The sequence below is a fragment of the Globicephala melas genome, chromosome 19 (genome assembly GCF_963455315.2).
Source record: "Globicephala melas chromosome 19, mGloMel1.2, whole genome shotgun sequence".
Lineage (NCBI taxonomy): Eukaryota > Metazoa > Chordata > Mammalia > Artiodactyla > Delphinidae > Globicephala > Globicephala melas.
In genome coordinates this window covers 15,568,477-15,594,870 of record NC_083332.1, presented here as the reverse complement: position 1 = coordinate 15,594,870, position 26,394 = coordinate 15,568,477, and the positions used below count along the sequence as shown (strand labels likewise).

General features: G+C 49.2%; 2 protein-coding genes across 4 annotated transcripts in view; one reads left to right on the top strand and one right to left on the bottom strand.

The window, feature by feature from the left end:
- TYROBP (transmembrane immune signaling adaptor TYROBP) overlaps window positions 1-11,522 on the bottom strand; it is a 28,151-nt gene extending 16,629 nt beyond the window's left edge. Inside the window, exons 1-2 of one of the 3 annotated variants that reach the window (XM_060288879.2) lie at window positions 11,335-11,522; window positions 7,486-7,662 (exon numbers count right to left, since the gene is read on the bottom strand). The gene's annotated coding sequence lies outside the window, so the exon portion shown is untranslated. The remainder of the gene's footprint in view (window positions 1-7,485; window positions 7,663-11,334) is intronic. The other 2 variants (XM_030874815.3, XM_030874814.3) reach the window with 2 other exon arrangements.
- A 6,216-nt stretch (window positions 11,523-17,738) lies between these two features.
- LRFN3 (leucine rich repeat and fibronectin type III domain containing 3) lies at window positions 17,739-25,265 on the top strand. Its single transcript, XM_030874644.2, has 3 exons — window positions 17,739-18,648; window positions 20,107-21,543; window positions 23,929-25,265. The coding sequence occupies exons 2-3, from the start codon at window positions 20,123-20,125 to the stop codon at window positions 24,392-24,394; spliced, it is 1,887 nt and encodes a 628-aa protein (XP_030730504.1). The 5' UTR covers window positions 17,739-18,648; window positions 20,107-20,122; the 3' UTR covers window positions 24,395-25,265.
- The last annotated feature ends 1,129 nt before the right edge of the window (window positions 25,266-26,394 follow it).

Sequence of the window (26,394 nt, the reverse complement as noted above, 5' to 3'; positions counted from 1 at the left end):
CTAGCAGGGTGAATGGTGAATTAACAGATATGCACATTCTCAGGTTTTGGACTCAGGCTGCCCAATCCTTCTCTGGAAGGGTCACTCCCATTCACATCCCAATCATAGTGAATGTGAACAGGGTCTTCCATTTCCCTGAACTCTCCTCACCAAAGGGAACCACATTTCAAACATCCTTGCTGATTTAACAGACAAAGGGATGCATCTCAGTATTTCAAGTGGCAAGTTATTTGAATATTACTGGGGATAAACTTGCCTTTCATCTTTTTTGGCTATTTGTATTTCTTCTTTGAATTGTCTTTTCATATTAATTACTCATCTTTCTTTTGGGTATTGGCTTTTCCTGTTAATTCCACATTAATTTATTAATATCTTTATTACATTAACCACTTTTCTATCATACCTGTTGCAAATATTTTTCTCTACTATTTATTTAACTTCAATTTTAGTCATGCCCTTTTTTTTTTTTTTTTTTTTTTTTTTGCGGTATGCGGGCCTCTCACTGTTGTGGCCTCTCCCGTTGCGGAGCACAGGCTCCAGACGCGCAGGCTCAGCGGCCATGGCTCACGGGCCCAGCCGCTCTGCAGCATGTGGGATCCTCCCGGACCGGGGCACGAACCCGTGTCCCCTGCATCGGCAGGCGGACTCTCAATCACTGCGCCACCAGGGAAGCCCCGTCATGCCCTTTTTGAACATATGGGATATTTAACTTTTTATACAGTCAAACCCATCAATCCTTTCCTTTGTAATTTGTTCTTTTTTTAACAGAATTTTTAAATTTTTATTTATTTATTTATTTTTGGCTGTGCAGCACGGCATACGGGATCTTAGTTCCCCAACCAGGGATCACCAGGGATCGAACCCATGACCGCTGCAGTGGAAACACGGAGTCTTAACCACCGGACCGCCAGGGAAGTCCCTGTGATTTATTCTCTTAAAGTTCAGAAAGTCTTTTCCAACCCAGAGGTTATTAAATATTTATTTCATCTTCAAGATTTTTTTTTCAAGATTTTTATTGTGTAATTTTCTTCCCACATTTTCCTCTAGTCCATCTGGAATTTATTTTCATTTATCATGCAAGATGAGGCTCCAAATTGATATTTTCCCCCAAATGGCTGAGACATAAACCCAGCTGGTATGACATTATGTTTCTGTTCTATAATACATTCTTGCTTTCTTTACTCTGTCTTTGGCCAATCATTCTGGTACATTACCCAGGATGATTGCTCTTACACTGAAATCACACTTTATATTATATGAATTCCATGATTTTGCCTGTCTTTTCACCAGTGTATCCACAGCACCTAGAACAGAGCTTGGCACATGGCAGGATCTCAATAAATATCTGGTGAAAGAATAAATTAGTGAATGAATCAGTGAATGAGTGAGCAAATAAATGAATGCATACAATATGCCAGCCCTGATCTGGGCAGTGAGTGTACAGAGGAATAGGAAATAGTTTACTCAGTGTGTATCAGGTAGCCATTGCTGCATAACAAAATTCCCTACAACTAATGGCTTAAAACAGCAACCATGTTATTATTTGTTCACTGTCCTGTGTTTCAAGATTTTGAATAGATGCAGAGATGGTTTGTCTCTGTTCCACATGATGTCAGCTCTGGTTAGAACATCCAAGAAAAAAAAGAACATCCAAGAGAGCTTCTTCATTTGCGTGTCTGGTGCTTTGGAAAAAGTTCGAATGGCTAAGGGATAACTAGAACAGCTGAACTGGGGTCATGTATGAGGGGCATCGATTCTCGCTGTTACCTGGCTTCCTTAGGTCTCCACATGGCCTTTCCATGTGGTCTCCCCAACAAGGAGCTCAGAGCTCCTGAGTACACAGAAGCAAAATCTGACAATCCTAAGGCTTAGCCAGGAACTGGCTGGGGGTGACTTCTGTCATGTTCTATTGGTTAAAGCAAGTCACATGTCCAAGGCAGATTCAAGGGGAGAGGATTATATGAGTGTGAATAGGGAGGTATATCTCTTTGGGAATTTCAGCATAACTGACTTCCACAATCCATTAAACGGCTGCTTATTAGCCATTCACAAGGGTCAGGCAGAAAGCAGGTGCAATGGCAGGCCACACAGACACAGGCTCCTGAAATGCAGTGAATGTAGGGGCCCAAGCCATTGCTGGGCCCTGAGGCAGGTACCTCTCCCAGTCTGAGAAAGGAAGTGGCTTCCGATGGAGGTAACCCCAGACATGTGTATTAAAAATGAGAGCACAATCAGTTAAATGGAAGAGCATGTACTAAGGTTCACAGGCGAGAAACCACTTAGAGATTGTCTTGGTGAATCCCTAAAGTCCAGAGGCAGAGAGATGAGGTTGGAGCCAAATCAGGGTCTGTATAATGTGGAAAGATGGGAGCCCTGAATGCCACTGTAAGAAAGTTAGCATTCATCTTGAAGAATAGTGATTCCCAATCAGCAACTGGGTATCAGAATTACCTGAGTTTAAGAGGGCAGACAGCAGAAGCAAGAAGAACTACAGTTCTGCAGACTGTGGAAGGAAAACCACATTCACAGAAAGATAGACAAAATGAAAAGACAGAGGACTTTTTACCGGATGAAGGAACAAGATAAAACCCCAGAAAAACAACTAAATAAAGTGGAGATAGGCAACCTTCCAGAAAAAGAATTCAGAATAATGATAGTGAAGATGATCAAGGACCTCAGAAAAAGAATGGAGGCAAAGATCAAGAAGATGCAAGAAATGTTTAACAAAGACCTAGAAGAATTAAAGAACAAACACCTAGAAGAATTAAAGAGCAAACAAACAGAGATGAACAATACAATAACTGAAATGAAAAATACATTAGAAGGAGTCAATAGCAGAATAACTGAGGCAGAAGAACAGATAAGTGACCTAGAAGACAGAATGGTGGAATTCACTGCCATGGAACAGAATAAAAAAAAAAGAACGAAAAGAAATGAAGACCGCCTAAGAGACCTCTGGGACAACATTAAATGCAACAACATTCACATTATAGGGGTCCCAGAAGGAGAAGAGAGAGAGAAAGGACCCGAGAAAATATTTGAAGAGATTATAGTTGAAAACTTCCCTAACATGGGAAAGGAAATAGCCACCCAAGTCCAGGAAGCACAGAGAGTCCCAGGCAGGATAAACCCAAGGAGAAACACCCCGAGACACACAGTAATCAAATTGACAAAAATTAAAGACAAAGAAAAATTATTGAAAGCAACAGGGGAAAACAACAAATAACATACAAGGGAACTCCCACAAGTTAACAGCTGATTTCTCAGCAGAAACTCTACAAGCCAGAAGGGAGTGGCACAATATATGTAAAGTGATGAAAGGGAAGAACCTACAACCAAGATTACTTTACCCGGTAAGGACCTCATTCAGATTTGATGGAGAAATCAAAAGCTTTACAGACAAGCAAAAGCTAAGAGAATTCAGCACCACCAAACCAGCTCTACAACAAATGCTAAAGGAACTTCTCTAAGTGGGAAACACAAGAGAAGAAAAGGACCTACAAAAACAAACCTATAACAATTAAAAAATTGGTAATAGGAACATATGTATTGATAATTACCTTAAACGTGAATGGATTAAATGCTCCAACCAAAAGACACAGGCTCACTGAATGGATACAAAAACAAGACCCATATATATTCTGTCTACAAGAGACCCCCTTCAGACCTAGGGACACACACAGATTGAAAGTGAGAGAATGGAAAAAGATATTCCATGCAAATGGAAATCAAAAGAAAGCTGGAGTAGCAATACTCATATCAGATAAAATAGACTTTAAAATAAAGAATGTTACAAGAGACAAGGAAGGACACTACATAATGATCAAGGTATCAATCCAAGAAGAAGATATAACAATTATAAATATATATGCACCCAACATAAGAGCACCTCAATACATAAGGCAACTGCTAACAGCTATAAAAGAGGAAATCGACAGTAGCACAATAATAGTGGAGGACTTTAACACCTCACTTACACCAATGGACAGATCATCCAGACAGAAAATTAATAAGGAAACACAAGCTTTAAATGACAAAATAAACCAGATAGATTTAATTGACATTTATAGGACATTCCATCCAAAAACAGCAGGTTACACTTCTCAAGTGCGCACGGAACATTCTCCAGGATAGATCACATCTTGTGTCACAAATCAAGCCTCGGTAAATTTAAGAAAATGGAAATCATATCAAGCATCTTTTCCAACGACAACACTATGAGATTAGAAATCAATTACAGGGAAAAAAATGTAAAAAACACAAACACATGGAGGCTAAACAATATGTTACTAAATAACCAAGAGATCACTGAAGAAATCAAAGAGGAAATCAAAAAATACCTAGAGACAAATTACAATGAAAACACGACAATCCAAAACCTATGGGATGCAGGAAAAGCAGTTCTAAGAGGGAAGTTTATAGCAATACAAGCCTACCTCAAGAAACAAGAAAAATCTCAAATAAACAATCTAACCTTACACCTAAAGGAACTAAAGAAAGAAGAACAAACAAAACCCAAAGTTAGTTGAAGGAAAGAAATCATAAAGATCAGAGCAAAATAAATGAAATAGAAACAAAGAAAACAATAGCAAAGATCAATAAAACTAAAAGCTGGTTCTTTGAGAAGATAAACAAAATTGATAAACCATTAACCAGACTCATCAAGAAAAAGAGGGAGAGGACTCAAATTAATAAAATTAGAAATGAAAAAGGAGAAGTTACAATGACACTGCAGAAATACAAAGCATCCTAAGAGACTACTACAAGCAACTCTATGCCAATAAAATGGACAACCTGGAAGAAATGGACAAATTCTTAGAAAGGTATAACCTTCCAAGACTGAAGCAGGAAGAAATAGAAAATATGAACAGACCAATCACAAGTAACAAAATTGAAACTGTGATTAAAAATCTTCCAACAAACAAAAGTCCAGGACCAGATGGCTTCACAGATGAATTCTATCAAACATTTAGAGAAGAGCTAACACCCATCCTTCTCAAATTCTTCCCAAAAATTGCAGAGGAAGGAACACTCCCAAACTCATTCTATGAGGCCACCATCACCCTGATACCAAAACCAGACAAAGATACTACAAAAAAAAAATTACAGACCAATATCAGATGCAAAAATCCTCAACAAAATACTAGCAAACAGAATCCAACAACACATTAAAAGGATCATACACCATGATCAAGTGGGATTTATCCCAGGGATGCAAGGATTCTTCAATATATGCAAATCAATCAATGTGATACACCATATTAACAAACTGAAAATAAAAATCATATGATCATCTCAATAGATGCAGAAAAAGCTTTTGACAAAATTCAACACGTATTTATGATAAAAACTCTCCAGAAAGTGGGCACAGAAGGAACCTACCTCAACATAATAAAGACCATATACGACAAACCCACAGCAAACATCATTCTCAATGGTGAAAAAATGAAAGCATTTCCTTTAAGATCAGGAAAAAGACAAGGATGTCCACTCTCACCACTATTATTCAACATAGTTTTGGAAGTCCTAGCCACGGCAATCAGAGAAGAAAAAGAAATAAAAGGAATACAAATTGGAAAAGAAGTAAAACTGTCACTGTTTGCAGATGACATGATACTATACATAGAGAATCCTAAAGATACCACCAGAAAACTACTAGAGCTAACCAATGAATCTGGTAAAGTTGCAGGATACAAAATTAATGCACAGAAATCTCTTACATTCCTATACACTAACAATGAAAGATCAGAAAGAGAAATTAAGGAAACAATCCCATTCACTATTGCAACAAAAAGAATAAAATACCTAGGAATAAACCTACCTAAGGAGGTAAAAGACCTGTACTCAGAAAACTATAAGACACTGATGAAAGAAATCAAAGTTGACACAGACAGGTGGAGAAATATACCATGTTCTTGGATCAGAAGAATCAATACTGTGAAAATGACTATACTACCCAAAACAATCTACAGATTCAATGCAATCCCTATCAAATTACCATTGGCATTTTTTACGGAACTAGAACAAAAAATCTTAAAATTTTTATGGAGACACAAAAGACCCCGAATAGCCAAAGCAGTCTTGAGGGAAAAAAATGGAGCTGGAGGAATCAGACTCCCTGACTTCAGACTATACTACCACTCTACAGTAATCAAGACAATATGGTACTGGCACAAAACAGAAATACAGGTCAATGGAACAGGATAGAAAGCCCAGAGATACCATGCATAGAAACTCATGCCCCTATGGTCAACTAATCTATGACAAGGGAGGCAAGGATATACAATGGAGAAAAGACAGTCTCTTCAATAAGTGGTGCTGGGAAAACTGGACAGCTACATGTAAAAGAATGAAATTAGAACACTCCCTAACACCATACACAAAAATAAACTCAAAATTGATTAGAGACCTAAATGTAAGGCCGGACACTATAAAACTCTTAGAGGAAAATATAGGAAGAACGCTCTGACATAAATCACAGCAAGATTTTTTTTGATCCACCTCCTAGAGTAATGGAAATAAAAACAAAAATAAACAAATGGGACCTAATGAAACTAAAAAGCTTCTGCAAAGCAAAGGAAACTATAATCAAGACAAAAAGACAACCCTCAGAATGGGAGAAAATATTTGCAAAGAAATCAACAGACAAAGGATTAATCTCCAAAATATATAAAGAGCTCATGCAGCTCAATATTAAAAAAACAAACAACCCAATCCAAAAATGGATAGAAGACCTAAATAGACATTTCTCCAAAGAAGACATACAGATGGCCAAGAAGCACATGAAAAGCTGCTCAACATCACTAATTATTAGAGAAATGCAAATCGAAACTACAATAAGGTACCACCTCACACCAATTAGAATGGGCAACATCAGAAAATCTACAAACAACAAATGCTGGAGAGGGTGTGGAGAAAAGGGAGCCCTCTTGCACTGTTGGTGGGAATGTAAATTGAGACAGCCCCTATGGAGGTGTCTTAAAAAACTAAAAATAGAATTACCATATGACCCAGCAATCCCACTACTGGGCATATACCCAGAGAAAACCATAATTCAAAAGGCACATGCACCCCAATGTTCATTGCAGTAGCCAGGTCATGGAAGCAACCTAAATGTCCATCGACAGACGAATGGATAAAGATGTGGTACATATATACAATGGAATATTACTCAGACATGAAAAGGAACAAAACTGGGTCATCTGTAGAGATGTGGATGGATCTAGAGACTGTCATACAGAGTGAAGTAAGTCAGAAAGAGAAAAACAAATATCGTATATTAACGCATATATGTGGAACCTAGAAAAATGGTACAGATGAACTGGTTTTCAGGGCAGAAATAGAGACACAGATGTAGAGAACAAATGTATGGACACCAAGGAAAGTGGCGGTGGGGTGGTGGTGTGATGAATTGGGAGATCGGGATTGACATATATACACTAATATGTATAAAATAGATAACTAATAAGAAAAAAAGAGAATTACCTGCGTTTAGATATTTTGAAGTGTCTACATAATATCTGGGAGGAGGGATGTCCAGTTGATAACCATTCTATACATCAAGAGAGGGTCTGGGCTGCAAATAGGGCTCGGAATCGTAGCCGTGTAGTTAGTCATCAAAGCCACCAGACTATAACAGAGAAGTTCATCTCAGGAGAATGTCTAGAGTCAAGACAGAAAAGGACTCCTATCAGTGCCTCAAATAACATTCTTTGTAGCAAGTTCCTCACATCAAAAGGTGGGATCTATGTAGCTTCATCTTGAATCTGGGTGGGTTTGTGACTGCAGAAGTGATGCCGTGGGATTTTTGAGGCCAAGTCATAAAAACAAACAAACAAACATACAGTTTCTGCCTGGATCTTTTGGAACACATGCTCTGGAAGAAGCCGGCCACCATGTAAGGTCACCATGCTGGAGTAGCCACGTGTAGTTGCTCTGGTCAACAGCCCACCGAGCTCTCAACCGACAGCCAGCAACATTGCCAGCAGTGTGAGTGAGCCACCTTGGACATCAGCCCCTAGAGTTCTCAAATGACCCCACCCCAGTCAACATCGGACTCCAGCCACAGCACAGACACCTCACGAGAACAGCCCCACTGAGGTCTTTGTGAATTTCTTTTTTATTTTATTTTATTTTATTGATTTTTGGCTGCATTGGGTCTTCGTTGCTGCGTGCCAGCTTTCTCTAGTTGTGGCGAGCAGGGGCTACTCTTCGTTGCAGTGCGCGGGTTTGTCATTGCAGTGACTTCTCTCGATGTGGAGCACAGGCTCTAGGCGCGTGGGCTCAGTAGTTGTGGCTCACAGGCTCTGGTGACACCACCTCCTCCCTTTGTTCTTCCAGCCTGGAGCAGCGGTGGCTTCCCACTGCTGTTAATTTCCGATGGCTTCACTGGCTCTTGTTTGGCCCCTCAGCACCTCCATCTGCTGCATAACCACCCCGATGTGTTAACGTCCCTCTGTTCTTTGTTTTCTGTATCCTCAGCAAGCCCTCACAGGTATAGCAGCTCCAGACTACTGGTCCCAAGTTGGAAAGTGGGCTCTGTGTTGTCAGATATCCCAATGTGGCAGAAGCCAGAAATCAGGATTGTCATGGGGAACGTTCTGAGATTTCAAACACCATGGATGCCAACGGTCCTCTGATTTCAGAGTAGGTGGAGGAAGCTAGAGAGACTGAGGAGGAGCAGCTGTAGAAGTTCACATGCTGGGGAAGTTCACATGCTGGGTCAGTGAAAAGACCTTTTTTAAGCACCTACTGTGTGCAGGCACTGTGGGAGGAGCTGAGGACAAAGTGGTGGGCTAGAGAGATGAGTTCCTGCCCCCGTGTGCATACATGATAAGACAAATGAAGAAGAACAGTGTGTGGTACGTGCCATGCTGAGAATGAAAGGTGGGTGACATTGTGTGAACATGGGTGCAGGGAGCCGGGCTTTAATGACACATGGCAGCATGGAGATGAGGACATCTAAGCTGAGGCCCGAAGGAAAAGAGAGAGCCAGTCCTACAAAGAACCGTGTTCTCAGAAGAGGGAATGGCCATCACAAAATCCCCGAGGCAAGAAAGAGCTGGGAGTGTGAGCAACAGCGAGAAAGGTGGCAAGGCTGGGGCAGAAAAAGCGAAGGGCGAGCTGGGGGATGATGTGAAGATGGGGAGGCTGCAGGGGCCACAGGAAGGAGTTTGGATTTTATTCTAAATGCAATAAGAAGTCACTGGAAGGTTTTAAGCAGGGAAGTAATGTGATCTGATTTATGTTTTTGGAGGAGCCCCAGAGCTGTGTGTGAGAACTACAAGTAGGGTAGATGCCAGGAAACTACAACTACAACTACAAGTAGATTAGATGCCAGGAAACCAGTTTGTAAGCAATTGCAGTGGTCCAGGTAGGACCGAATGATGCTCAGACCACGGTGCTAACAGTGAAGGGGTGAGAAGTAGGTGGGTTTGGGAGGGTACTGTGTCACAGAAACTGGGAGGGGAGTTTTCAGACAGGAATGGTCTGGAGGACTTGGTAAAATGCAGACTGCTGGGTCCCATCCCCAGAGACTCTGGTTCAGTAGGTCCAGGGCGACAGAGAATTTGCATTTCTAACAAGTTGTCATGTGATGCTGATGCTAACGCTAACGCCGCTGGTCCAGAGATCACACTTGAAAACCACTGGTCTAGAACAACACTTTCTACTAGAAATGTAATGTGAATCACATAGGTGATTTTAAAATTTCTAGTAGCCACACTTAAAAAGTAAACAGGTGAAAGTACTTTTAATAAAATAGCTCTCTCGTGTACTTTATTATTAATATATCCCAAAACTATCGTTTCAACATGTTATCAATATTTTTTAAATTCTTGAGATATTTTACATTCTTCTTTTTGTACTGTCTTTGAAATCGCAGTGTGTATTTTATACTTACAGCACACATCTCAATTAGAACTAGTTAACCTCTCAAAAGCCACTTGTGTGGCTAGTGGCTACCCTACTGGACAGCATAGGACAGGTCCATTATTACAGGACCAGTGAGTTGAGGATGGAGAATTGCCTCTTGAGCTTAGCAACAAGGAAGAGGTTTAGCAATAGGCGCCAACATTTGTGAAATAGAGGGAGAGAGATGGAGGGGAGATCATGGAGACACTTCCTGAGGTTTGGCTGTGGTTTCATAATGGATGGATCAGGCCGACAACACTCAAACCCAACACTGAATATTAACATCACACAAAAAAAGAAACATCCAGGCAGTATTATGTGCCTCCTGATGGAAGGACTTGTCATCACCCACGAAGCATACTTATCCCTAAATTGAATCTGAATCGGACCCAGCTTCTAGATTTACCAGTTTGCAGGGCATACAGGGGACCGAAGAACATATTAAAGGACACCAAGAAGTGCAATCAGACTGTGAGATAGATGGGAGTGAGGGGGAACTGTCATCGAAAAAGACTTAAAGAGGTACCAACAAAATGCAATGCACTATCCTGTTTGGATTCTGATTTGAACAAGCTAACAGTTAGGAGACATTTATAAGATGATCACGGAAATTTGGTGATGGGTTGGATATTGGATAATATTATGGAATTATTCGTTTTTTAGGTGATAAAGGTGTTTTTTTTTTAAGAACCTTATATTTTAGAGATACATACAGAAGTATTTATGGATGAAATCATATGATGTCTGGCATTTGCTTTAAACAAATTCAGCCAGGGAGGGAAGCAGAAAAAATAAAACAAGACTGGTCATATGTTGATAATTGTTGGATGGGTAGCTGGAGGATCATCGTACTATTCTATTTTTGTGCACGGTTGAACGTTACTATAGTAAGGTGGTTTTTTTAAAAAAGGGGTGTGGCTATAAAACGAAATGAGAGAAAAGAAGGATTTTTTTTTTTTCCTCTCATTACTGGAGCACTGGGACTTCCCTGGTGGCGCAGTGGTTAGGAATCCGCCTGCCAATGCAGGGGACACGGGTTTGAGCCCTGGTCTGGGAAGACCCCACATGCCGCGGAGCAACTAAGCCCACGAGCCACAACTACTGAAGCCCGTGTGCCTAGAGCCCGTGCTCCCCAACAAGAGAAGCCACTGCAAGGAGAAGCCAACGCACCGCAACGAAGAGTAGTCCCCGCTCGCCACAACTAGAGAAAGCCCGCAAAGACCCAACGCAGCCAAAAATAAATAAATACATAAATTAAAAAAAAAAAAAAGACTGTAGCGCCAAGGAAATACTAGGGACAGTGGAGATGCAGGAGAGAGCCTCACGGCTGGTGAGCTGGTTCCAGGACACACACAGTGTGGGGCGGGGGGGTGGGGCGGGGGGGCGGGGATCCCGCTCTTCCTCGAGTAATGGACTGCATACCCTCCACCGCTGCTTCAACTTCAGCTCCGCGTCTGTAGCTCCAGGGCCACCCACCAGCTAAGGTCCAGCGGGCGCTACCGGCCACCCACGCCTGCGCAGCAATCCCTCCTTCCCGCGCGGGCCTCAGTCCCTACACCCCATAATCCCCCGCGCCGCTCTGGAGGCGCGCCCTCTGTGGGGGCGAGACCTCCGCTTCCAAGATTTGAGCAAGGTGAGGCAGAGGGTGTCGCGTGGCCTTCCGGGAAACGCAGTTCGCATGCTGACCCAAGCCACCGCTTAACCTGCCCTCAAGCCTACGCGCCCCACAATGCGCCGCGCGCGCAGCTGCTGAACGGTGTGTTGCTGCCCCCAAGTGGCGATTGAGCGGTTACGCCCTGGCCTGGGAAGGGTGCTGAAAGGGACAGGGGCGAAGGCGGGACTGGGGACTCCCTGGTCCCTGGGAAGCTCTGGGAAACCTTTCCAGAGGATGAGGCCCTCAGACCTGGGCCAAGGAAGGTGGTGAAGAGATTGCAGGTAGGGCCCGCTATGAGAATTACATGAAATCAGAACAATAACTGTTGGCTGCATATTATCATTATTATTGCAGCTAGTACTTAGCGAGTAAGCACTTAGATGCCAGGCCCTGCTCCCAGCGCTTTACTTGTATTAACTCATTTAATTTTCCCAAAAGACATTTGATTTACTATCAGCCCCCTCTTTACAGGAATGGAATTTAAACCCAGGCTGTCAGGCTTCAGAGTCTGAGAGTCTTCAGAGTCTTCTTCACTATGAATTTAACACCCTCTGATCATTCTATTAAATGATCCCAAGATTGTAATTAGCATAGGAATCACCTCTAGATGGCCATTAGCAACGTGGACCTCTTTGAGTTGATGGTTATCAGCATGTGTTCCTGCCCAAGTTTGTGATTTAGCCCTTCTCCAGGACAGAGTTTGCAATCAACTCTGTTGATTACCACATGAATTAGCACATGGTTAGCACATGAATTAGCACATGAATCAGAACATGGGATCAGAATTCTGATTAGGGATCAGATTTCACAGGGATCAGATTTCTGATTAGCACTTGAATCAGCAGTGGTTTGTGTTAGGAACTGGAATCATAGGTTTCTGATTAGCACATGGGTCTGCACACAGGGATTGTGTTCACACCTAGAAAGCTCTATCCCCTTTTGGTCCAGGTGACCCCCTCAAATGTTGCCCCCAACCCTTCCCTGAACCCCACCCCAACCGTCACCAACAGACAGACAGACTTGGTGGTTTCCTTGCCCCTCCCCTCTCTCCCATCTTGTTCATAATGAAATATCACAGCGACAAGCACAGGTTCAGAAATCATCTGTTCTCTTTCTGCCCTGTGAGGAGACACAACTCCAAAGCCTGGACTGTGTCTCATTCGTGGGCATGTTCCCAGCATCGGGCCTGACACACAGTAAGGGCTCAATAAATGCTTAGAGAAAGAGTGTCGGACTCTCACCATTATCCTTCTGCAGTGACCTAAAGATTTATCAAATCAAGTCAGATTCTCTTTGCCCTCAAAGGAGTCAAATTTGTGGTCACCCACCCCAAAGGCAGGGAACCAGGGTAGATGGGTGGGTGGGTGGTCAGGGTGGGGCTGGGAACTTCTCCCTGGAGCAGGACTCCATGTAGTGGAGGGAAGGAGATTCCATAGCCTCTTTCTGCTGCTTCCCCTGAGGTTGTGGATCTGGTGGTGGTTGATGTCGGCTCCATTATAATCCACACTCTCCTTGCATAATTGTGACTGAGAGGGAGATGCCCAGCCTAGAAATATGTTCTCAGCCCCCCTTGCATCTCTCCAATCAGATATGAGCAGAAGGGAAATCTGTAGAATGTCACTTCTGGGCCAAGTTTTTTTAAGAAGCTGGTGAAACGTCTCCACTCTGTCTCCTCCCATTTGCCAGGTAGAAGCAGATAATTCTGAGCCCTAGGAAATAATGGAGGTGCAAGATTAACAAATCTGGCATGTGAATCAGCAGATGGAGGATAGCTGCCAACCACGCAGGACACCTGTGGCGAGAAATAAACTATTGTATTAAGTCACTGAGAATCAGGGGGTTATTTGTTACAGCAGCTGGCATTGCATTCACTAACACACTGATTCTTCCTTTCTGGCCCCAGATATCAGTAAAGCTTGAGCCCTCCTTGTCATTCTGTAAAATGACCCTCTAATCCCCAACTGTGGCATTCAGGCTTTCACAGAGCAGGTCTATACAGTGGCCCAAAGTCTCTATGTTTGCTAGTTAAAAGTTTTCGGCATATTTCCCTCCATTCTTTGCACAAATGTAAACCTTTCCCCATGTTCTTATGGAAGTGTTCTTCCATGTTGATAGCTGGAAGTCATTAAAGCAGACCTTGAAAGTTGCATTCCGTCTTCCACGTAGTTCAGCGGAACCTCATGTAGAGGGTCTCCTGGTTGCTGTGTAGAAGTCAGTGCTTGTTTGGGACCCATCAATCTGATTTAGGGTGGTTAGAATGCGTGTACGGGGTGTGGATGGAGAGGATGTACTCATCTCCTTGCCCCACTCTTTTGACCCCTCCACATGGGGGTGCACCTTCAGACATGATCTTTAAAGTGAGTCCCTAGTTCTCAGCTCTGATTCATGTGCTAATTACAAAGCCGAGCTAATTTCAATGAACCCCATTGACTGGACTTGGGTTGTACAAGGAGTTGGTAGGTACTAGTTGAGGATAAGGAGATACCACCTCCATCCCTTCTTGCGCTAACAACCCCCTGACTTGGAAGGGGCCTAAGTTTATTTATAAAGCGACCCCTTTTTGGCAGACAGACTGAATCCACTGGTTTGAATGTGTGTGTGCACACGTGCATGTGCATGTGTATGCCCATCCCATGGAGGTGTCTGATGTGACTCTCTGAATATGTTTCTGTGCATATGTGTGGGAGTGTGGCTCACACATGTGTACAAGAGAGAATCTGTGTGCAGAGTGTGTTTCTGCACATGTGACCTCTCACATGTCTGAGTGTGAGTCTGTGTGTGTGTTCTGGAAGTGTGTCTAAGTATTCACTTTTGTATGCCCCTGTATTTGAACATGAGTCCAGGTGATATAAGGTCCATGTGCCTGCTGTATCCATGTGTGTTCTGGTGAGCCTCTGAGTATGTGATGTGCATGTGTGAGTATGGATGTGTATTTTGGGGCAGATTCTGTGTGTGGATATGAGCAGTTCCCTTCCCCCCAAGTCTCCCTCAGCTCTCAGGCAATTTAACGTCATTCTTCCTGCTGTGGCTGTTTCCACTGCTTCTGTCCCCTTCTCCAGATGTTACAATTATGTAAATGCAGCAATTAAGCGGAGTCCCCCAAACGAGCATCCCACCAGGATCCCCTTCCAGGAGCCAATGAGAGATTACAGCACATGCAGACACATACACGGTGCTATTCAGGCACCACAGGGACCACCCCCCCAGACTGCACATGCTGTGGCATGAGGGCACACAAACGGCATAGGGGGTGCCTTTGCCCACCTGCTTCATTCGTACTTATCCTTAAGATCTCAGTATAAAGACCCCCTCCTCCGGGAAGCCCTCCTGACTCCGGGGGTGGGGGAGTTCGGGGGAGAAGGGTTGGACTCTGCCTCTGGGGCCCACACCCTCTGTTTCCCCCATGAGAGCCCTGACCACTGTGGCCTGTGCTTTGTCATCAGAGCCCTTATTATTTTGCCCTGTGCTTCCCCTAGCACACTTTGACCACTATGGCCTGGACTTCTGTCATGACAGTCCCAATCTTTCTAGCCCAAGCTTCTCCCATCCCCACCCTGACCACGCCAGGCTGTCTAGAGATGTGTCTTACTCCCTTTTAGAATGTGAGCTCAGTGAAGCAGGACCTGACGCTGTCTTGGTCACACTTTTACTGCAGTGTCATCTAGCACACAACCATGCCCAGAAATCCAAAGTAAATGTTGAACTAGCATCTTGGCCTCTGCCTTTCTTTGTTGCCAAATCTCTCTTTATGTCTCTAAACATGTTAGTTTCTTTGGCACACATTTGGGGTGCTGCATGCCCTCAATTCACAAGGTTTTGGCATAGGTGTGGTGGACAGTACCACACACATTGCAGATGTTCCTGGTTTAGCCCAGTGGTTCTCAAAGTGTGGTCCCTGGACCAGCAGCATTACCATCACCTGGGAAGGTAGACATGCAAATCAGAAACTCTGGGAATGGGGCCTGGAGATCGATGGTTAACAAGTCCTCCAGTGATCCTGATGCAGCTAAAATGTGAGGACCTTGGGTCTAGTTCATGCAAGTCATCCCTCTGCTTTTCCACCTCAGATCTCAGATGGCTCTCAGTACCACCCCCTCTCACCAAGGGAGAGTCATCGCCAAAGGGGGCAAGATTCTGTGGACAAATGCCCCAGCCTCTCTGAACTTTGCAGCAGGGAAGGAAGGGAAGGAACGACAATTCTGATGTGTTCTACAGGGTTCCTTAATGTTCCCCAGCAGAACTGAGCCCCAGTTGCCCGAAGAGGTAACCCATTCCTCGTCTGCACCTTCTATTAACTTTGTTCCTCCTCTGCCTCACTCTTCCCCCTCCCTCCCTTGCCTATTTCCTGGGGCCATACACCAAATCAGCCAGATCCTCTGAATTCTAATCCCAGTCTGTTTGGGATTGTCTCCAAGTATTTTCCTCTATCTCCCCCACCTCCACCACTTCTGCAGCATCTCTGAAATTTCTCACCATCTTTCTGAGCTTCTGAGAAACCGTATCTGCTGTGCTGGGCCAGGAGCACTGATGAACTTTGCTAATGATTGGGAAAGGTGGACCCTAGAGCTGAGTTAATTTTAGCTGCAATTTTTCAATACACACAAGTGGAAGGAGCCAAAAGTCTGTTCTGAAACCTTCAGCAGAGCTAGGGATGCCAGGGTGGATGTGCATTCATGCCCCCGCCCCCAACAAGGTTACTTTACTCCTCTGCTCAGTGGGGGGTTCCCGGGGGTGGTTTTTGATCAGGTCCCCCCAGGGTAGGGCCATGACCACAAGCCAAGGCTATGCCCCCTTCGGACGAGGGTTTGCAAGAGATTAAGTCCCCCACGCTGCTATAACCAATAGCAACGTTCCCAGGCGAGGCTTGTAGACCACGGCCCACATTCCTCTTCCTGCAACACCATCTGCCAGGAAACATGTGGAACCCACCCCCCTATCCTCTCCTCCACTATCCTCCACAAGCATCAGCACAGGAAGACACCACTCCTGGTGAGTCATGTGTTAGTACAATTCTAGTAGGATATTCTGTGGGGCAGTGGACCTGAGTTGGGGAGAGGGGAAGGCAGTGGACATACTTTTCTGGGTCAACCCAGCCAACCCCCTGCCTCTCTCCCAATTCCTAATTTCTCCTTCCTCCATGGGATATCTGGCCAGTGTATCTTGAGGTCTAGCTCTACATCCAGAGGGCACAGGGCACAGGAGCCAAGTTTTCCCCTTGCAGCCAGGGCAAGGAGTCTTAGGAAGGAGCAGAGTCTCCCCTCTGGCCTGAAAGATCAGGCTTGTTGCTGGGCAGGGTTCAAGAAAGGAAACTCCACCTGAGGGACGGACATCCCAGAGAGGTGGTGCTGGGGCACAGGGACAGAAGGATACAGGCTTCTGTGGGGGCCGGGGGCTCTGGGGTGGAGAACCACATTCAAGGCTGTGAATGAGACCTGGACACACACATATATACACGTACCCATCCTCATAGCTGAGTTGCCCCAGGTCAGTCTGTCTCTGTCTCTGTCTCTCTCCCATTTCTCTGTCTCTCTGACTTTATCTCGATCTCTAACTTGTGCTGTCTCTTGTCTCTCTTTTTCTTTCTGGGTCTGTCACTGTCTCTGTATTTCCATCTCTCCTTGAATATGTGTGTCCCTTCCTATCTCTCTGTCTCTCTATCTGCCTCCCTCTCATTCTACTCCTCTCTGTCCCTCAATCTAAGCCTGCCTTTTTATCTGTCTTTCGCTATCTCTGTGTGTCTCTCTGTCTCAGTCTCTGTGTCTCTATCTCTCTGACTGTCTCTTTATCCAAGGATTCTCCCTCCGAAGCAAAGCCAGAACGACTCCGTGAGAGGTGAGGCCAGGGGCGCGCCTTTGAGGGAGGGGACCTGCCTACACCTTTAAGTGCGGGCGCGCGCGGGGCCTGCGCCTTTAAGCACGGGCGCGCGCACGGCCCTGGGTTCCCGGCGAAGAGGCCGCGGGAGCGCCCGGACCCGGCCCGCCTGCCCCGCACCTGCCCGGCCCCCGCCCCGGCCCCGGCGGGGGAGGGGTCTCTGAGCGCGGCCCCTCCCCCCTGCGCCCCGGCCTGTGCTGCGGTGCCCCCACCCCGCGTGTCCGTGTCTGTCCAGGCCTCGCCCCACCCCGGCCCCCGGGGCTGCCTGGCCGCCCCCCCGCCCCCACCGCAGCCGCCCCCCTCCCTCTGGGCCAGCCCCCGCCGCAGCCCGGGAAGCAAGTCGGGACGCCGCCACCCCAGATCCAGGACCCGCACCCCGAAATCTGGGGCCTGCACCCCGAGATTGGCTCCAGAGATCTGGAAGCCCAAGCCTGGGAGCCTGATTTGGGGCTGGGACCCCAAGACCTGGAGCCTGAACATCAATATCTGGGGCTGAAATCTCAACATCAGTCCCTGGGACCCCAAGATTTGGAGCCTGAACCCCAAGAATTGGAATATGGACCCCAAGATTTGGAGCCTGAACCTCAAGATTTGGCATCTGAAACCCCAGATCTGGAGCTGAACTCTTGAGTTCTGCGCCTGGGACCTTGAAATCTGGGACTGGATTCTCATTTCTATACAGTGGAACCCCCTATTTGGGACCCCAACCCTGAGACTTTAGGCCTCAGATCCCAAGATCTGAACCCTGGCATTCCAAAGGGCCTAAACCTGAGTTTGGGCCTGAAGTCCTTGCTGCAAACCCGAATACTGAAATTTGGGGCAAATCTTGACTCAGAGCCCCAGTATCTGAACCCAGCACCCCAGTATTGGATCCCAAGACTGGGCTTGGGACTCAGAGCTTAAACTCTCCATTTGACTGTTGAGCATCCCAGGACTGGAGCTGGGAGACCATGACTCCAAGCAACCCAAACTGGGGCCTGGGTCTCTAAAACTGGACCCTTAGGGGCCCAGTATTTGGAGATCTAGGACCCAAAGTGTCCAGGTCTATCAAAGTATCAAGACTCCGTGGCCACAAATCTGAGCTGAGACACAACAGACGGTCCCTCTGCAGAGGCCTTGGGGACGGGGAAGGAATGACCAGGCACCCCCTCCAGACCCCTGACCCCCTTGGAGCTTGAGGACTCTGCTCCCTGGGGTTGCTTCCAGCTCAGGTAAGACTACTGGGAGACCCCACGGTGGGGAGGGACTTGGGAGGAACTTTGTGACTGGGGGTGGAGGTAAGGATTACCAGGTTCCCCTGGGCACCTTTGGAGTTTCCCCAGGAAACATATCCCCTCACAAGGGTCTGCCTCCAGCTCCTGCTCTGCTTCAAACACTCTCTGGACGTTTGGCCAGCCCTGCCTCTCTCTAACCTCCTCTTCCCCAGTTGATGGCATCTCCAGGTCTGTGACCCACTCACCACCACCCCCTCCCCCGCCCCGCCGGCTCTCCAGCGTCTTCCTACCATCTGTCTTATTTGATCATCTCCAGCTGCCTCTCCTGTCCACCATTCCGCTCTCCAGTCTCCTTTCTCTGCCTCTCCTCTCACTGACCGTCTCTATTCACCTGTCCTCTCTCTGATCATCTTTGACACTTCTGTCCACTGTTCTTCTCTCTGGCTACCTCTGGCCACCACTCCTCTCAGTGACCATCTCTGTCTGCCACTTCTGTCTTTGATCATCATCTTTAACCCCCCTGTCCACAGCTTCTCTCTCCAGCCACCTCTGTCTACTGTTTCACTCAATGACCACCTTTGACATCGCTGTCCAAGGTACCGCTCTCTAATCATCTTTCAGCAGCTCTCGTGACCGTGTCTACCCCTGACCCTAAGCCTTGACCTGTGACTGTCTCTGACCATCTTTGACCTCTTTTTCTACCACTCTTCTCTCCAGCCGCTTCCATCCATCTCTCCTCTCTGACTTCCTTTATCCGCCTTTCCTCTCTCGGACCATCTTTCACCATCTCTCTTGCCCTCCACCCACTCCTGACTCCAGCTGCCAGTCTGTGACCATCCTGGCCTTTATTGACCACCTCTCTTCTCTCTGTCTCTCTTGCTCATTGGTGTTCTCTGATCATTTCTAACATCTCTGGTTGCCTTTCCTCTCTCTGATGACTTCTCCCCACACCCATCATCCTAACCAGCTGTCCCATGTCCAGCTGTCTCTGACATGTCTGTCCTCTCCTCCTCTCTCTGACTGCCTCTCTGCCTTTTGACCATTTTGGACCATCTTTGACCATCTCTCCTGGATCTGACCGCCCCTGGCCACTTCCCCTCTCTGTCCACTTCTGATCTTCTTGACCATCTCTAACCACCTCTCTTCTCTGGTCACGTCTGGCTACTTCTAGTCATTCCCGCTACCCTGACCAACTCTTGTCTCTTTGGCCATCTCTGAGTATCTCTCTGACCACGTCGAAAGCTCTCTGGCTTGCCTTCTACCCACCCTGACTACTGATCCTGTTCTCTGACTGTCGCTAACTGTTTCTAATCACCTCCCTTCCCTCTGACCATCTTTGACCAAGTCTTCTGCTCTGTGACCTTCTCTTCTGGTCTCAGACCACCCCAACCCCCTTTAGCCCCCCCCACCACTCCTGGCCTCAGCCCGCCCTAACTCCCCCCTTCTTCCCTGCAGGCCGCCCCTGCCCGCGATGGCCGTCCTCCCTCTGCTCCTCTGCCTGCTGCCGCTGGCCCCCGCCTCGTCTCCACTCCAGCCAGCCACACCCAGCCCGTGTCCCCGCCGCTGCCGCTGCCAGACACAGTCCCTGCCCCTAAGCGTGCTGTGCCCGGGGGCAGGCCTTCTGTTCGTTCCACCTTCGCTGGACCGCCGGGCGGCCGAGCTGCGCCTGGCGGACAACTTCATCGCGACCGTGCGGCGCCGTGACCTGGCCAACATGACGGGCCTGCTGCACCTGAGCTTGTCACGCAACACCATCCGCCACGTGGCCGCCGGCGCCTTCGCTGACCTTCGCGCCCTGCGCGCTCTGCACCTGGACGGCAACCGGCTGACCTCGCTGGGTGAGGGGCAGCTGCGCGGCCTGGTCAACTTACGCCACCTCATCCTGAGCAACAACCAGCTGGCAGCGCTGGCGGCTGGGGCCCTGGACGACTGCGCTGAGACACTCGAGGACCTCGACCTCTCCTACAACAACCTCGAACAGCTGCCCTGGGAGGCGTTGGGCCGCCTGGGCAACGTCAACACGCTGGGCCTCGACCACAACCTACTGGCTTCCGTGCCCGCCGGCGCCTTTTCCCGCCTGCACAAGCTGGCACGGCTGGACATGACCTCCAACCGCCTAACCACCATCCCACCCGACCCACTCTTCTCCCGCCTGCCGCTGCTGGCCAGGCCCCGCGGCTCCCCCGCGTCCGCCCTGGTGCTGGCCTTCGGCGGGAACCCCCTGCACTGCAACTGCGAGCTGGTGTGGCTCCGGCGGCTGGCGCGGGAGGACGACCTCGAGGCCTGCGCCTCCCCACCGGCCCTGGGTGGCCGCTACTTCTGGGCTGTGGGTGAGGAGGAGTTTGTGTGCGAGCCCCCCGTGGTGACACACCGTTCGCCACCCCTGGCCGTGCCTGCCGGTCGGCCAGCCGCCCTGCGCTGCCGGGCAGTGGGCGACCCCGAGCCCCGTGTGCGCTGGGTGTCACCCCAGGGCCGGCTACTGGGCAACTCGAGCCGAGCTCGCGCCTTCCCTAACGGGACGCTGGAGCTGCTGGTCACCGAGCCGGGCGATGGCGGCATCTTTACCTGCATCGCGGCCAATGCAGCTGGCGAGGCCACGGCTGCTGTGGAGCTGACCGTGGGCCCCCCGCCGCCCCCCCAGCTAGCCAACAGCACAAGCTGCGACCCCCCGCGGGACGGGGATCCTGATGCCCTCACCCCGCCCTCTGCTGCCTCGGTCTCTGCCTCCTCCAAGGCGGCTGACGCAGGGCCCCCTACCGACCGTGGCGTCCAGGTGACTGAGCATGGGGCCACAGCTGCTCTAGTCCAGTGGCCAGATCAGCGGCCTATCCCAGGCATCCGTATGTACCAAATCCAGTACAACAGCTCAGCCGACGACATCCTCGTCTACAGGTGCAGGGTCCAGGCGGCGGGCAGGTTGGGTGGGGGAGCGAGGTGGAGGGAGGGCTGGAGGAACACCTACTGATACCCCAGGTTGCAGCACTGGAAGTGAGGCTGCAAGGTTACAAAGGCAATCAGACAGCAGAGGTAAAAGAAATCAGGCAGAGAGGGTAAAAGAAATCTGGCAACAGTGGTAAAAAAGAAAGAAGGCAGCAAGCATAAATACTAATCAGGCCAGAAAAGTAAAAAGATAATTGGGGGTGAGGGGCAAAGTTGAGGGGATACAAACCAACTTAAGTAGTAAAGAGAAGCCGGGTTTTTCCAGATGACAGGGCTAGACTCAAACCAGTCTGCAGGAGGAAAAAGAGATCAAGCGGGAGAGTACACGGATCATGGGAAAAATGCAGTGAGGCAGCCCGGCTGCAAAGGAACTCAGACCAGAGGCTAAAAGGAAAACGGGGGAGGACGTTACATAGAGATTAGGCTTTGCGTTTGTGCGGTGCGACCTGCTCCATGTGTTTGGAGTTCCAACGTGGTGACATCTCAACTTTTGGTTTTCTAAATCAAATTAAACCTAGTTCAAGCTCCACCTCTGGGTGAACAGGAATGTTCAGTCGACCACTGCTGGGGCCTCCCTTCTCCCTTCTCTTGTTGCAAACACAAAACTTGGGGTTTACGCACTCCAAGAGGCGGGTTACGTAACTTCTGCCCCCAAGCCGGAGAGCACATGGAACATCTGCTGTGGCCACATGTGGTCACTAGGGGGCTCTCATCCAGATGTGCTGACACATCTCGCCCAAGTCCAGGCTTGCATGGATGCCTGTGGATGGCTCCCTGTTCTCACTGCCAGGCTGGGCCAAGGGTACAGTCTCTGACACCTGGCTGCAGAGGACTGGGCCTCCCAAGGCCTGGGGTCTTCACCTTGTAAACCCAGTACCTGGGTTCCCTGTGCCTCCCCAGAAGCCCAAACATCAAAAGATAGTCACTTGATTTCCTTTTCAGTCCCGGAAATCCAACGAGCTTTTTCCACTCCCTTTCGTAGACAGTGGTACTCAGTAGATTCCATGGAGGGCCCACACCTGAAAATCACACAAGTCCTATCTACCTTGCCTGTCAGGGGACGGGACAAATGCTCTCCTAGATCATCACCCTCCTAGAGATAATCATGGAGTTCCCTCATTAAAGCAGTTTAAGAATAAAACAGATTATAAAACAAGTTAAATCTGCAACAGGGCGCCACGCTACAAAAGGAAATATAGTGGAATTGGGTACTGAGGGTAAAAGGGAATGGGAAAAATAAGGATAAATAGAAACCAGGCTAGAGAGATAAAAGAGAATCGGGGACAGAAGTGGAAAGAAATAAGGCAACAGGGAGGAAAAGAACTCAGCAGTGATAACTGAGGCACATCAGTTTAATGAAAATGGAGCCAGATGACAGGACTCACTGGAAAGCAGGCTGTGGGTGTGGTAATAATAACACAGCAGCGGCAGCGGGGCTTGGGGGACAGTCATTGGCAGGTTAGAAGGAAATCGGGCATCAGCAGTATGGGGGGATCGGGTGGTTAGATTAGAGAGAATTCTAGGTTTAACACTAGAGGAAGGTCAGGCAGCTGGAAAAGGGAAACCAGGCACCTGCTGGAGGAAAGTCAGAGGAGCAGAGGGAAATTAGGTGAAGGTCTAGAGGGAGACTGGGAGGTGGGATTAGAGGGAAATTGGATGGGCGTGGGGGGGGTGTGGCTAGAAGGAAATGGGCATCCGGTTAGAGGGATACCAGACAGCATTAGAACAAAACTGGGTGCTGAGTTGGAGAGATGTCTGGCAGTAGGGCTGGAGGGAACTCGGTGGTGGGCTGGCGGGAAATGGGGTAAACTGGAGAGACTCGGGCAGTGAGCTAGGGGAGAGTAGGGTGGGGGGACCAGCGTGAAGTCAGGCAGGAGAGTGGAGAAAAACTGGGCAGCAGAGCTAGAGGGAACTTGGAGGTTGGTGGGAAATTGGGGGGCAGTGCAGGATGGGAACCAGGCAGTGGGGTAAAATGAAACCCCACATGGGGGGCAGTGGGGCTAGCGGGAAGCTGGGCAGCAGCGCAGAGGGGAAGCGGGCAGCGGCACTAGAGGGAATTTGGGCGTTAAGGCCACAGGGAGATCACATGGGTATTCGAGCAGTGGGAAAATGAGAGGGTGGGCTCGGGTGAAACAGGCTAACAGAACGGAGGGATATTGGGCAGCTGGTGGGTATCAGACCAAAGGGAATTCCTGTAGTGGTTACAGGGAACTCAGGGGCTAGGGTGAAATGAGACAGTGGCCTGGGGGGAAATCCTCCAGCTCGGAGGGTTGGGGCAGAGTGCAGGGTGGGTACTGGGCAGCCGGAGGCCTGACTCCCACCTGTCTGTCCCTCCAGGATGATCCCAGCTGACAGCAGCTCCTTCCTGTTGACGGACCTGGCATCAGGCCGCACCTACGATCTGTGTGTGCTAGCCGTGTACGAGGACGGCGCCACGGGGCTGACAGCCACACGGCCTGTGGGCTGCCACCGCTTCTCCACTGAGCCAGCGCTGCGGCCCTGCGGGGCCCCGCACGCACCCTTCCTGGGCGGCACTATGATCATCGCACTGGGTGGTGTTATCGTGGCCTCGGTACTGGTCTTCATCTTCGTGCTGCTCATGCGCTACAAGGTGCACGGTGGCCAACCCCCGGGCAAGACCAAGGCACCTGCGCCTGTCAGCAGCGTTTGCTCCCAGACCAATGGCGCCCTGGGCCCCACGCTGGCCCCGCCGGCTCCTGAGCCGGCCGCACCCAGGGCCCACACCGTGGTCCAGCTGGACTGTGAGCCCTGGGGGCCCAGCCATGAACCCACGGGACCCTAGCTTCGCGCCCACCTCTATGGCCCTTCTGGCTCCAGGGGTAGCAGGACCCGGACACCCTGTGGGACCTGGCTTCAGACTCACCAAATTGCTCACGGTTTTTAAAACTCTGATGGGGAGGGTGTCGCGGGCACCGGGACACAACAAGAAAGTCCTATTTTTCTAAGCTTGGGCCTGGGCCCTTGCCCTTGTCTCTGTCTGTTGGGGCTGGGGGATCGTTCAGGGGTCTGGAGCTGGGATGCCCCCTCTGGGGAGAGAACCACCCCCCAGTTCTGTCTGAAGTCCCTGGATGAGGCCGAGGATGGTTATTCCTTTAACCAGCCAACGTTCCTTGAGTGTCCTCTCTGGGCCTGCCCTGCGCTGGGTGATGCTGCAATGCCTCAGGCAGCCCCCAGCCCTGCCCCTCAGACAGTGAGAGCTCAGAGCGAGCAGAGCCGTGGTGAGGAGGGAAGCCTAGGAGACTGCAGGAGCCCAGAAAAGGGGCCTGTCTCAGCCCAGGGTGTGGTCAGGGAGGGCTTCATGAAGGAGACGTGATCTGAGAATGACGTCTGAAGGAGATAGATGGGCAAAGAGCAGTGGGAAAGGTGTTCCAGGCAGAGGGACAGCCCAAGCTAGGGCTTAGGGAGTGCCAGGCACTGGGGGTGCCGTGGTAGAAGTGAGGCAGGAAGGGGGGGCAAGGTTCAGGACCTCCAGGCTGAGGAGCTCAGACTCTAACCTGATAGTACTGGGGAGCCACGGAGGAGTCTATGCAAGGGAGGGAGAGGGTCAGTTTTGGCTTTAGGAAGATCCTTCTAGCCATTATGAGGAGGGTGGACCAGAGGAGAAGACTGAGGTTGGGAGCCTGGGGGAAACCAGGGCAGGGACCTGGGTGGGTGAGGACAAGGCTGGACCAGAGCCGGCCTGGGGGAGGGCACTAGGGGGTGGGTGAGAGAGACATTCAAGAAGCTGAGTGGATGGGTTATGTAGCTGAAGGGCTGTGGGGGAGAGAAGTGTCCAGGGTAAGGCCCAGGGCTCTGGCCAGGGGAGAGACAGTGGAGCTGCCCTGATACAGGACCGGGGAGGAGGGGCAGGTTTGGGGAAGATGCTGAGGCCAGTGTGGGACTTGGTGGATACAGAAGGCAGCTGTGCTCACCACTGTACCACCAGTGCCTCTGGGACTTGGTGGATATGGGGGGGCCCAGAGGATCGGCATGCCACCAAGGCGTGGCAGCCAGGAGGCCTTAGGACCCCTGGTCTAAGACTGGAACTGGGGACAGAAATGAAGGCTCTGTCAGCTGTGATGGGGAACTGAGGCCACCAATTTCCCCATATTTAAGGGACAGGCAAATAAAACCCTAGACTAAAAAACAAAGACTAACTAGGAGCAGTAGGTGAAGGGATGGATTGACGCAAACCAGGCAAGTCAGACCCAAGTGACTCTTCTGTTTAATGATATCAAGGCTGCGGTGACCTCAGCGAGAGCAGTGTTAGGGGATCAGGTGGGCGGTTGCCAAATCCAGCTGATGTGACAGGAGGAGGGAAGAAACTGTGGACAGGGAGTGTAGACCCTGTGATTCTCGGGGTCTAGGGCCTGGTTCAGGTTGATCGGGGCCTTTCTGCCCCACGTCTCTCCAGGGCTGGTCGTCACTCAGTCTAGGTCTGCTCTAGGCTCCCCCACTCAGACACCAGGCCTGGAGGTTGGCAGGACTAAACCCTGGGCCTTGGACATGTTGAACCTCACTGGAGATCCAGGAATGGGATGGGCAGTAAGAGGATGGCGCTCCCTGACTTCAGCCCACCTGTCGTGGTCCAGAGGCAGAGATGTGGAGGGAAGTCGGGTCCTGTCATTCTTCTCTGAAGTGATGTGTGAGGGGCATGGTGAAGGGAGCCCAAGACTGGCTGGGCCGTTCTCGTGATCTGGCTCGCTTGACTTGTCCTCGTGGGATAACATCCTAGATTCTGGCGAAGTTTCTAGATGGGTGTAGGCCTTGGAAATGATCCTACGTCGGCCAAGGGAACAACCT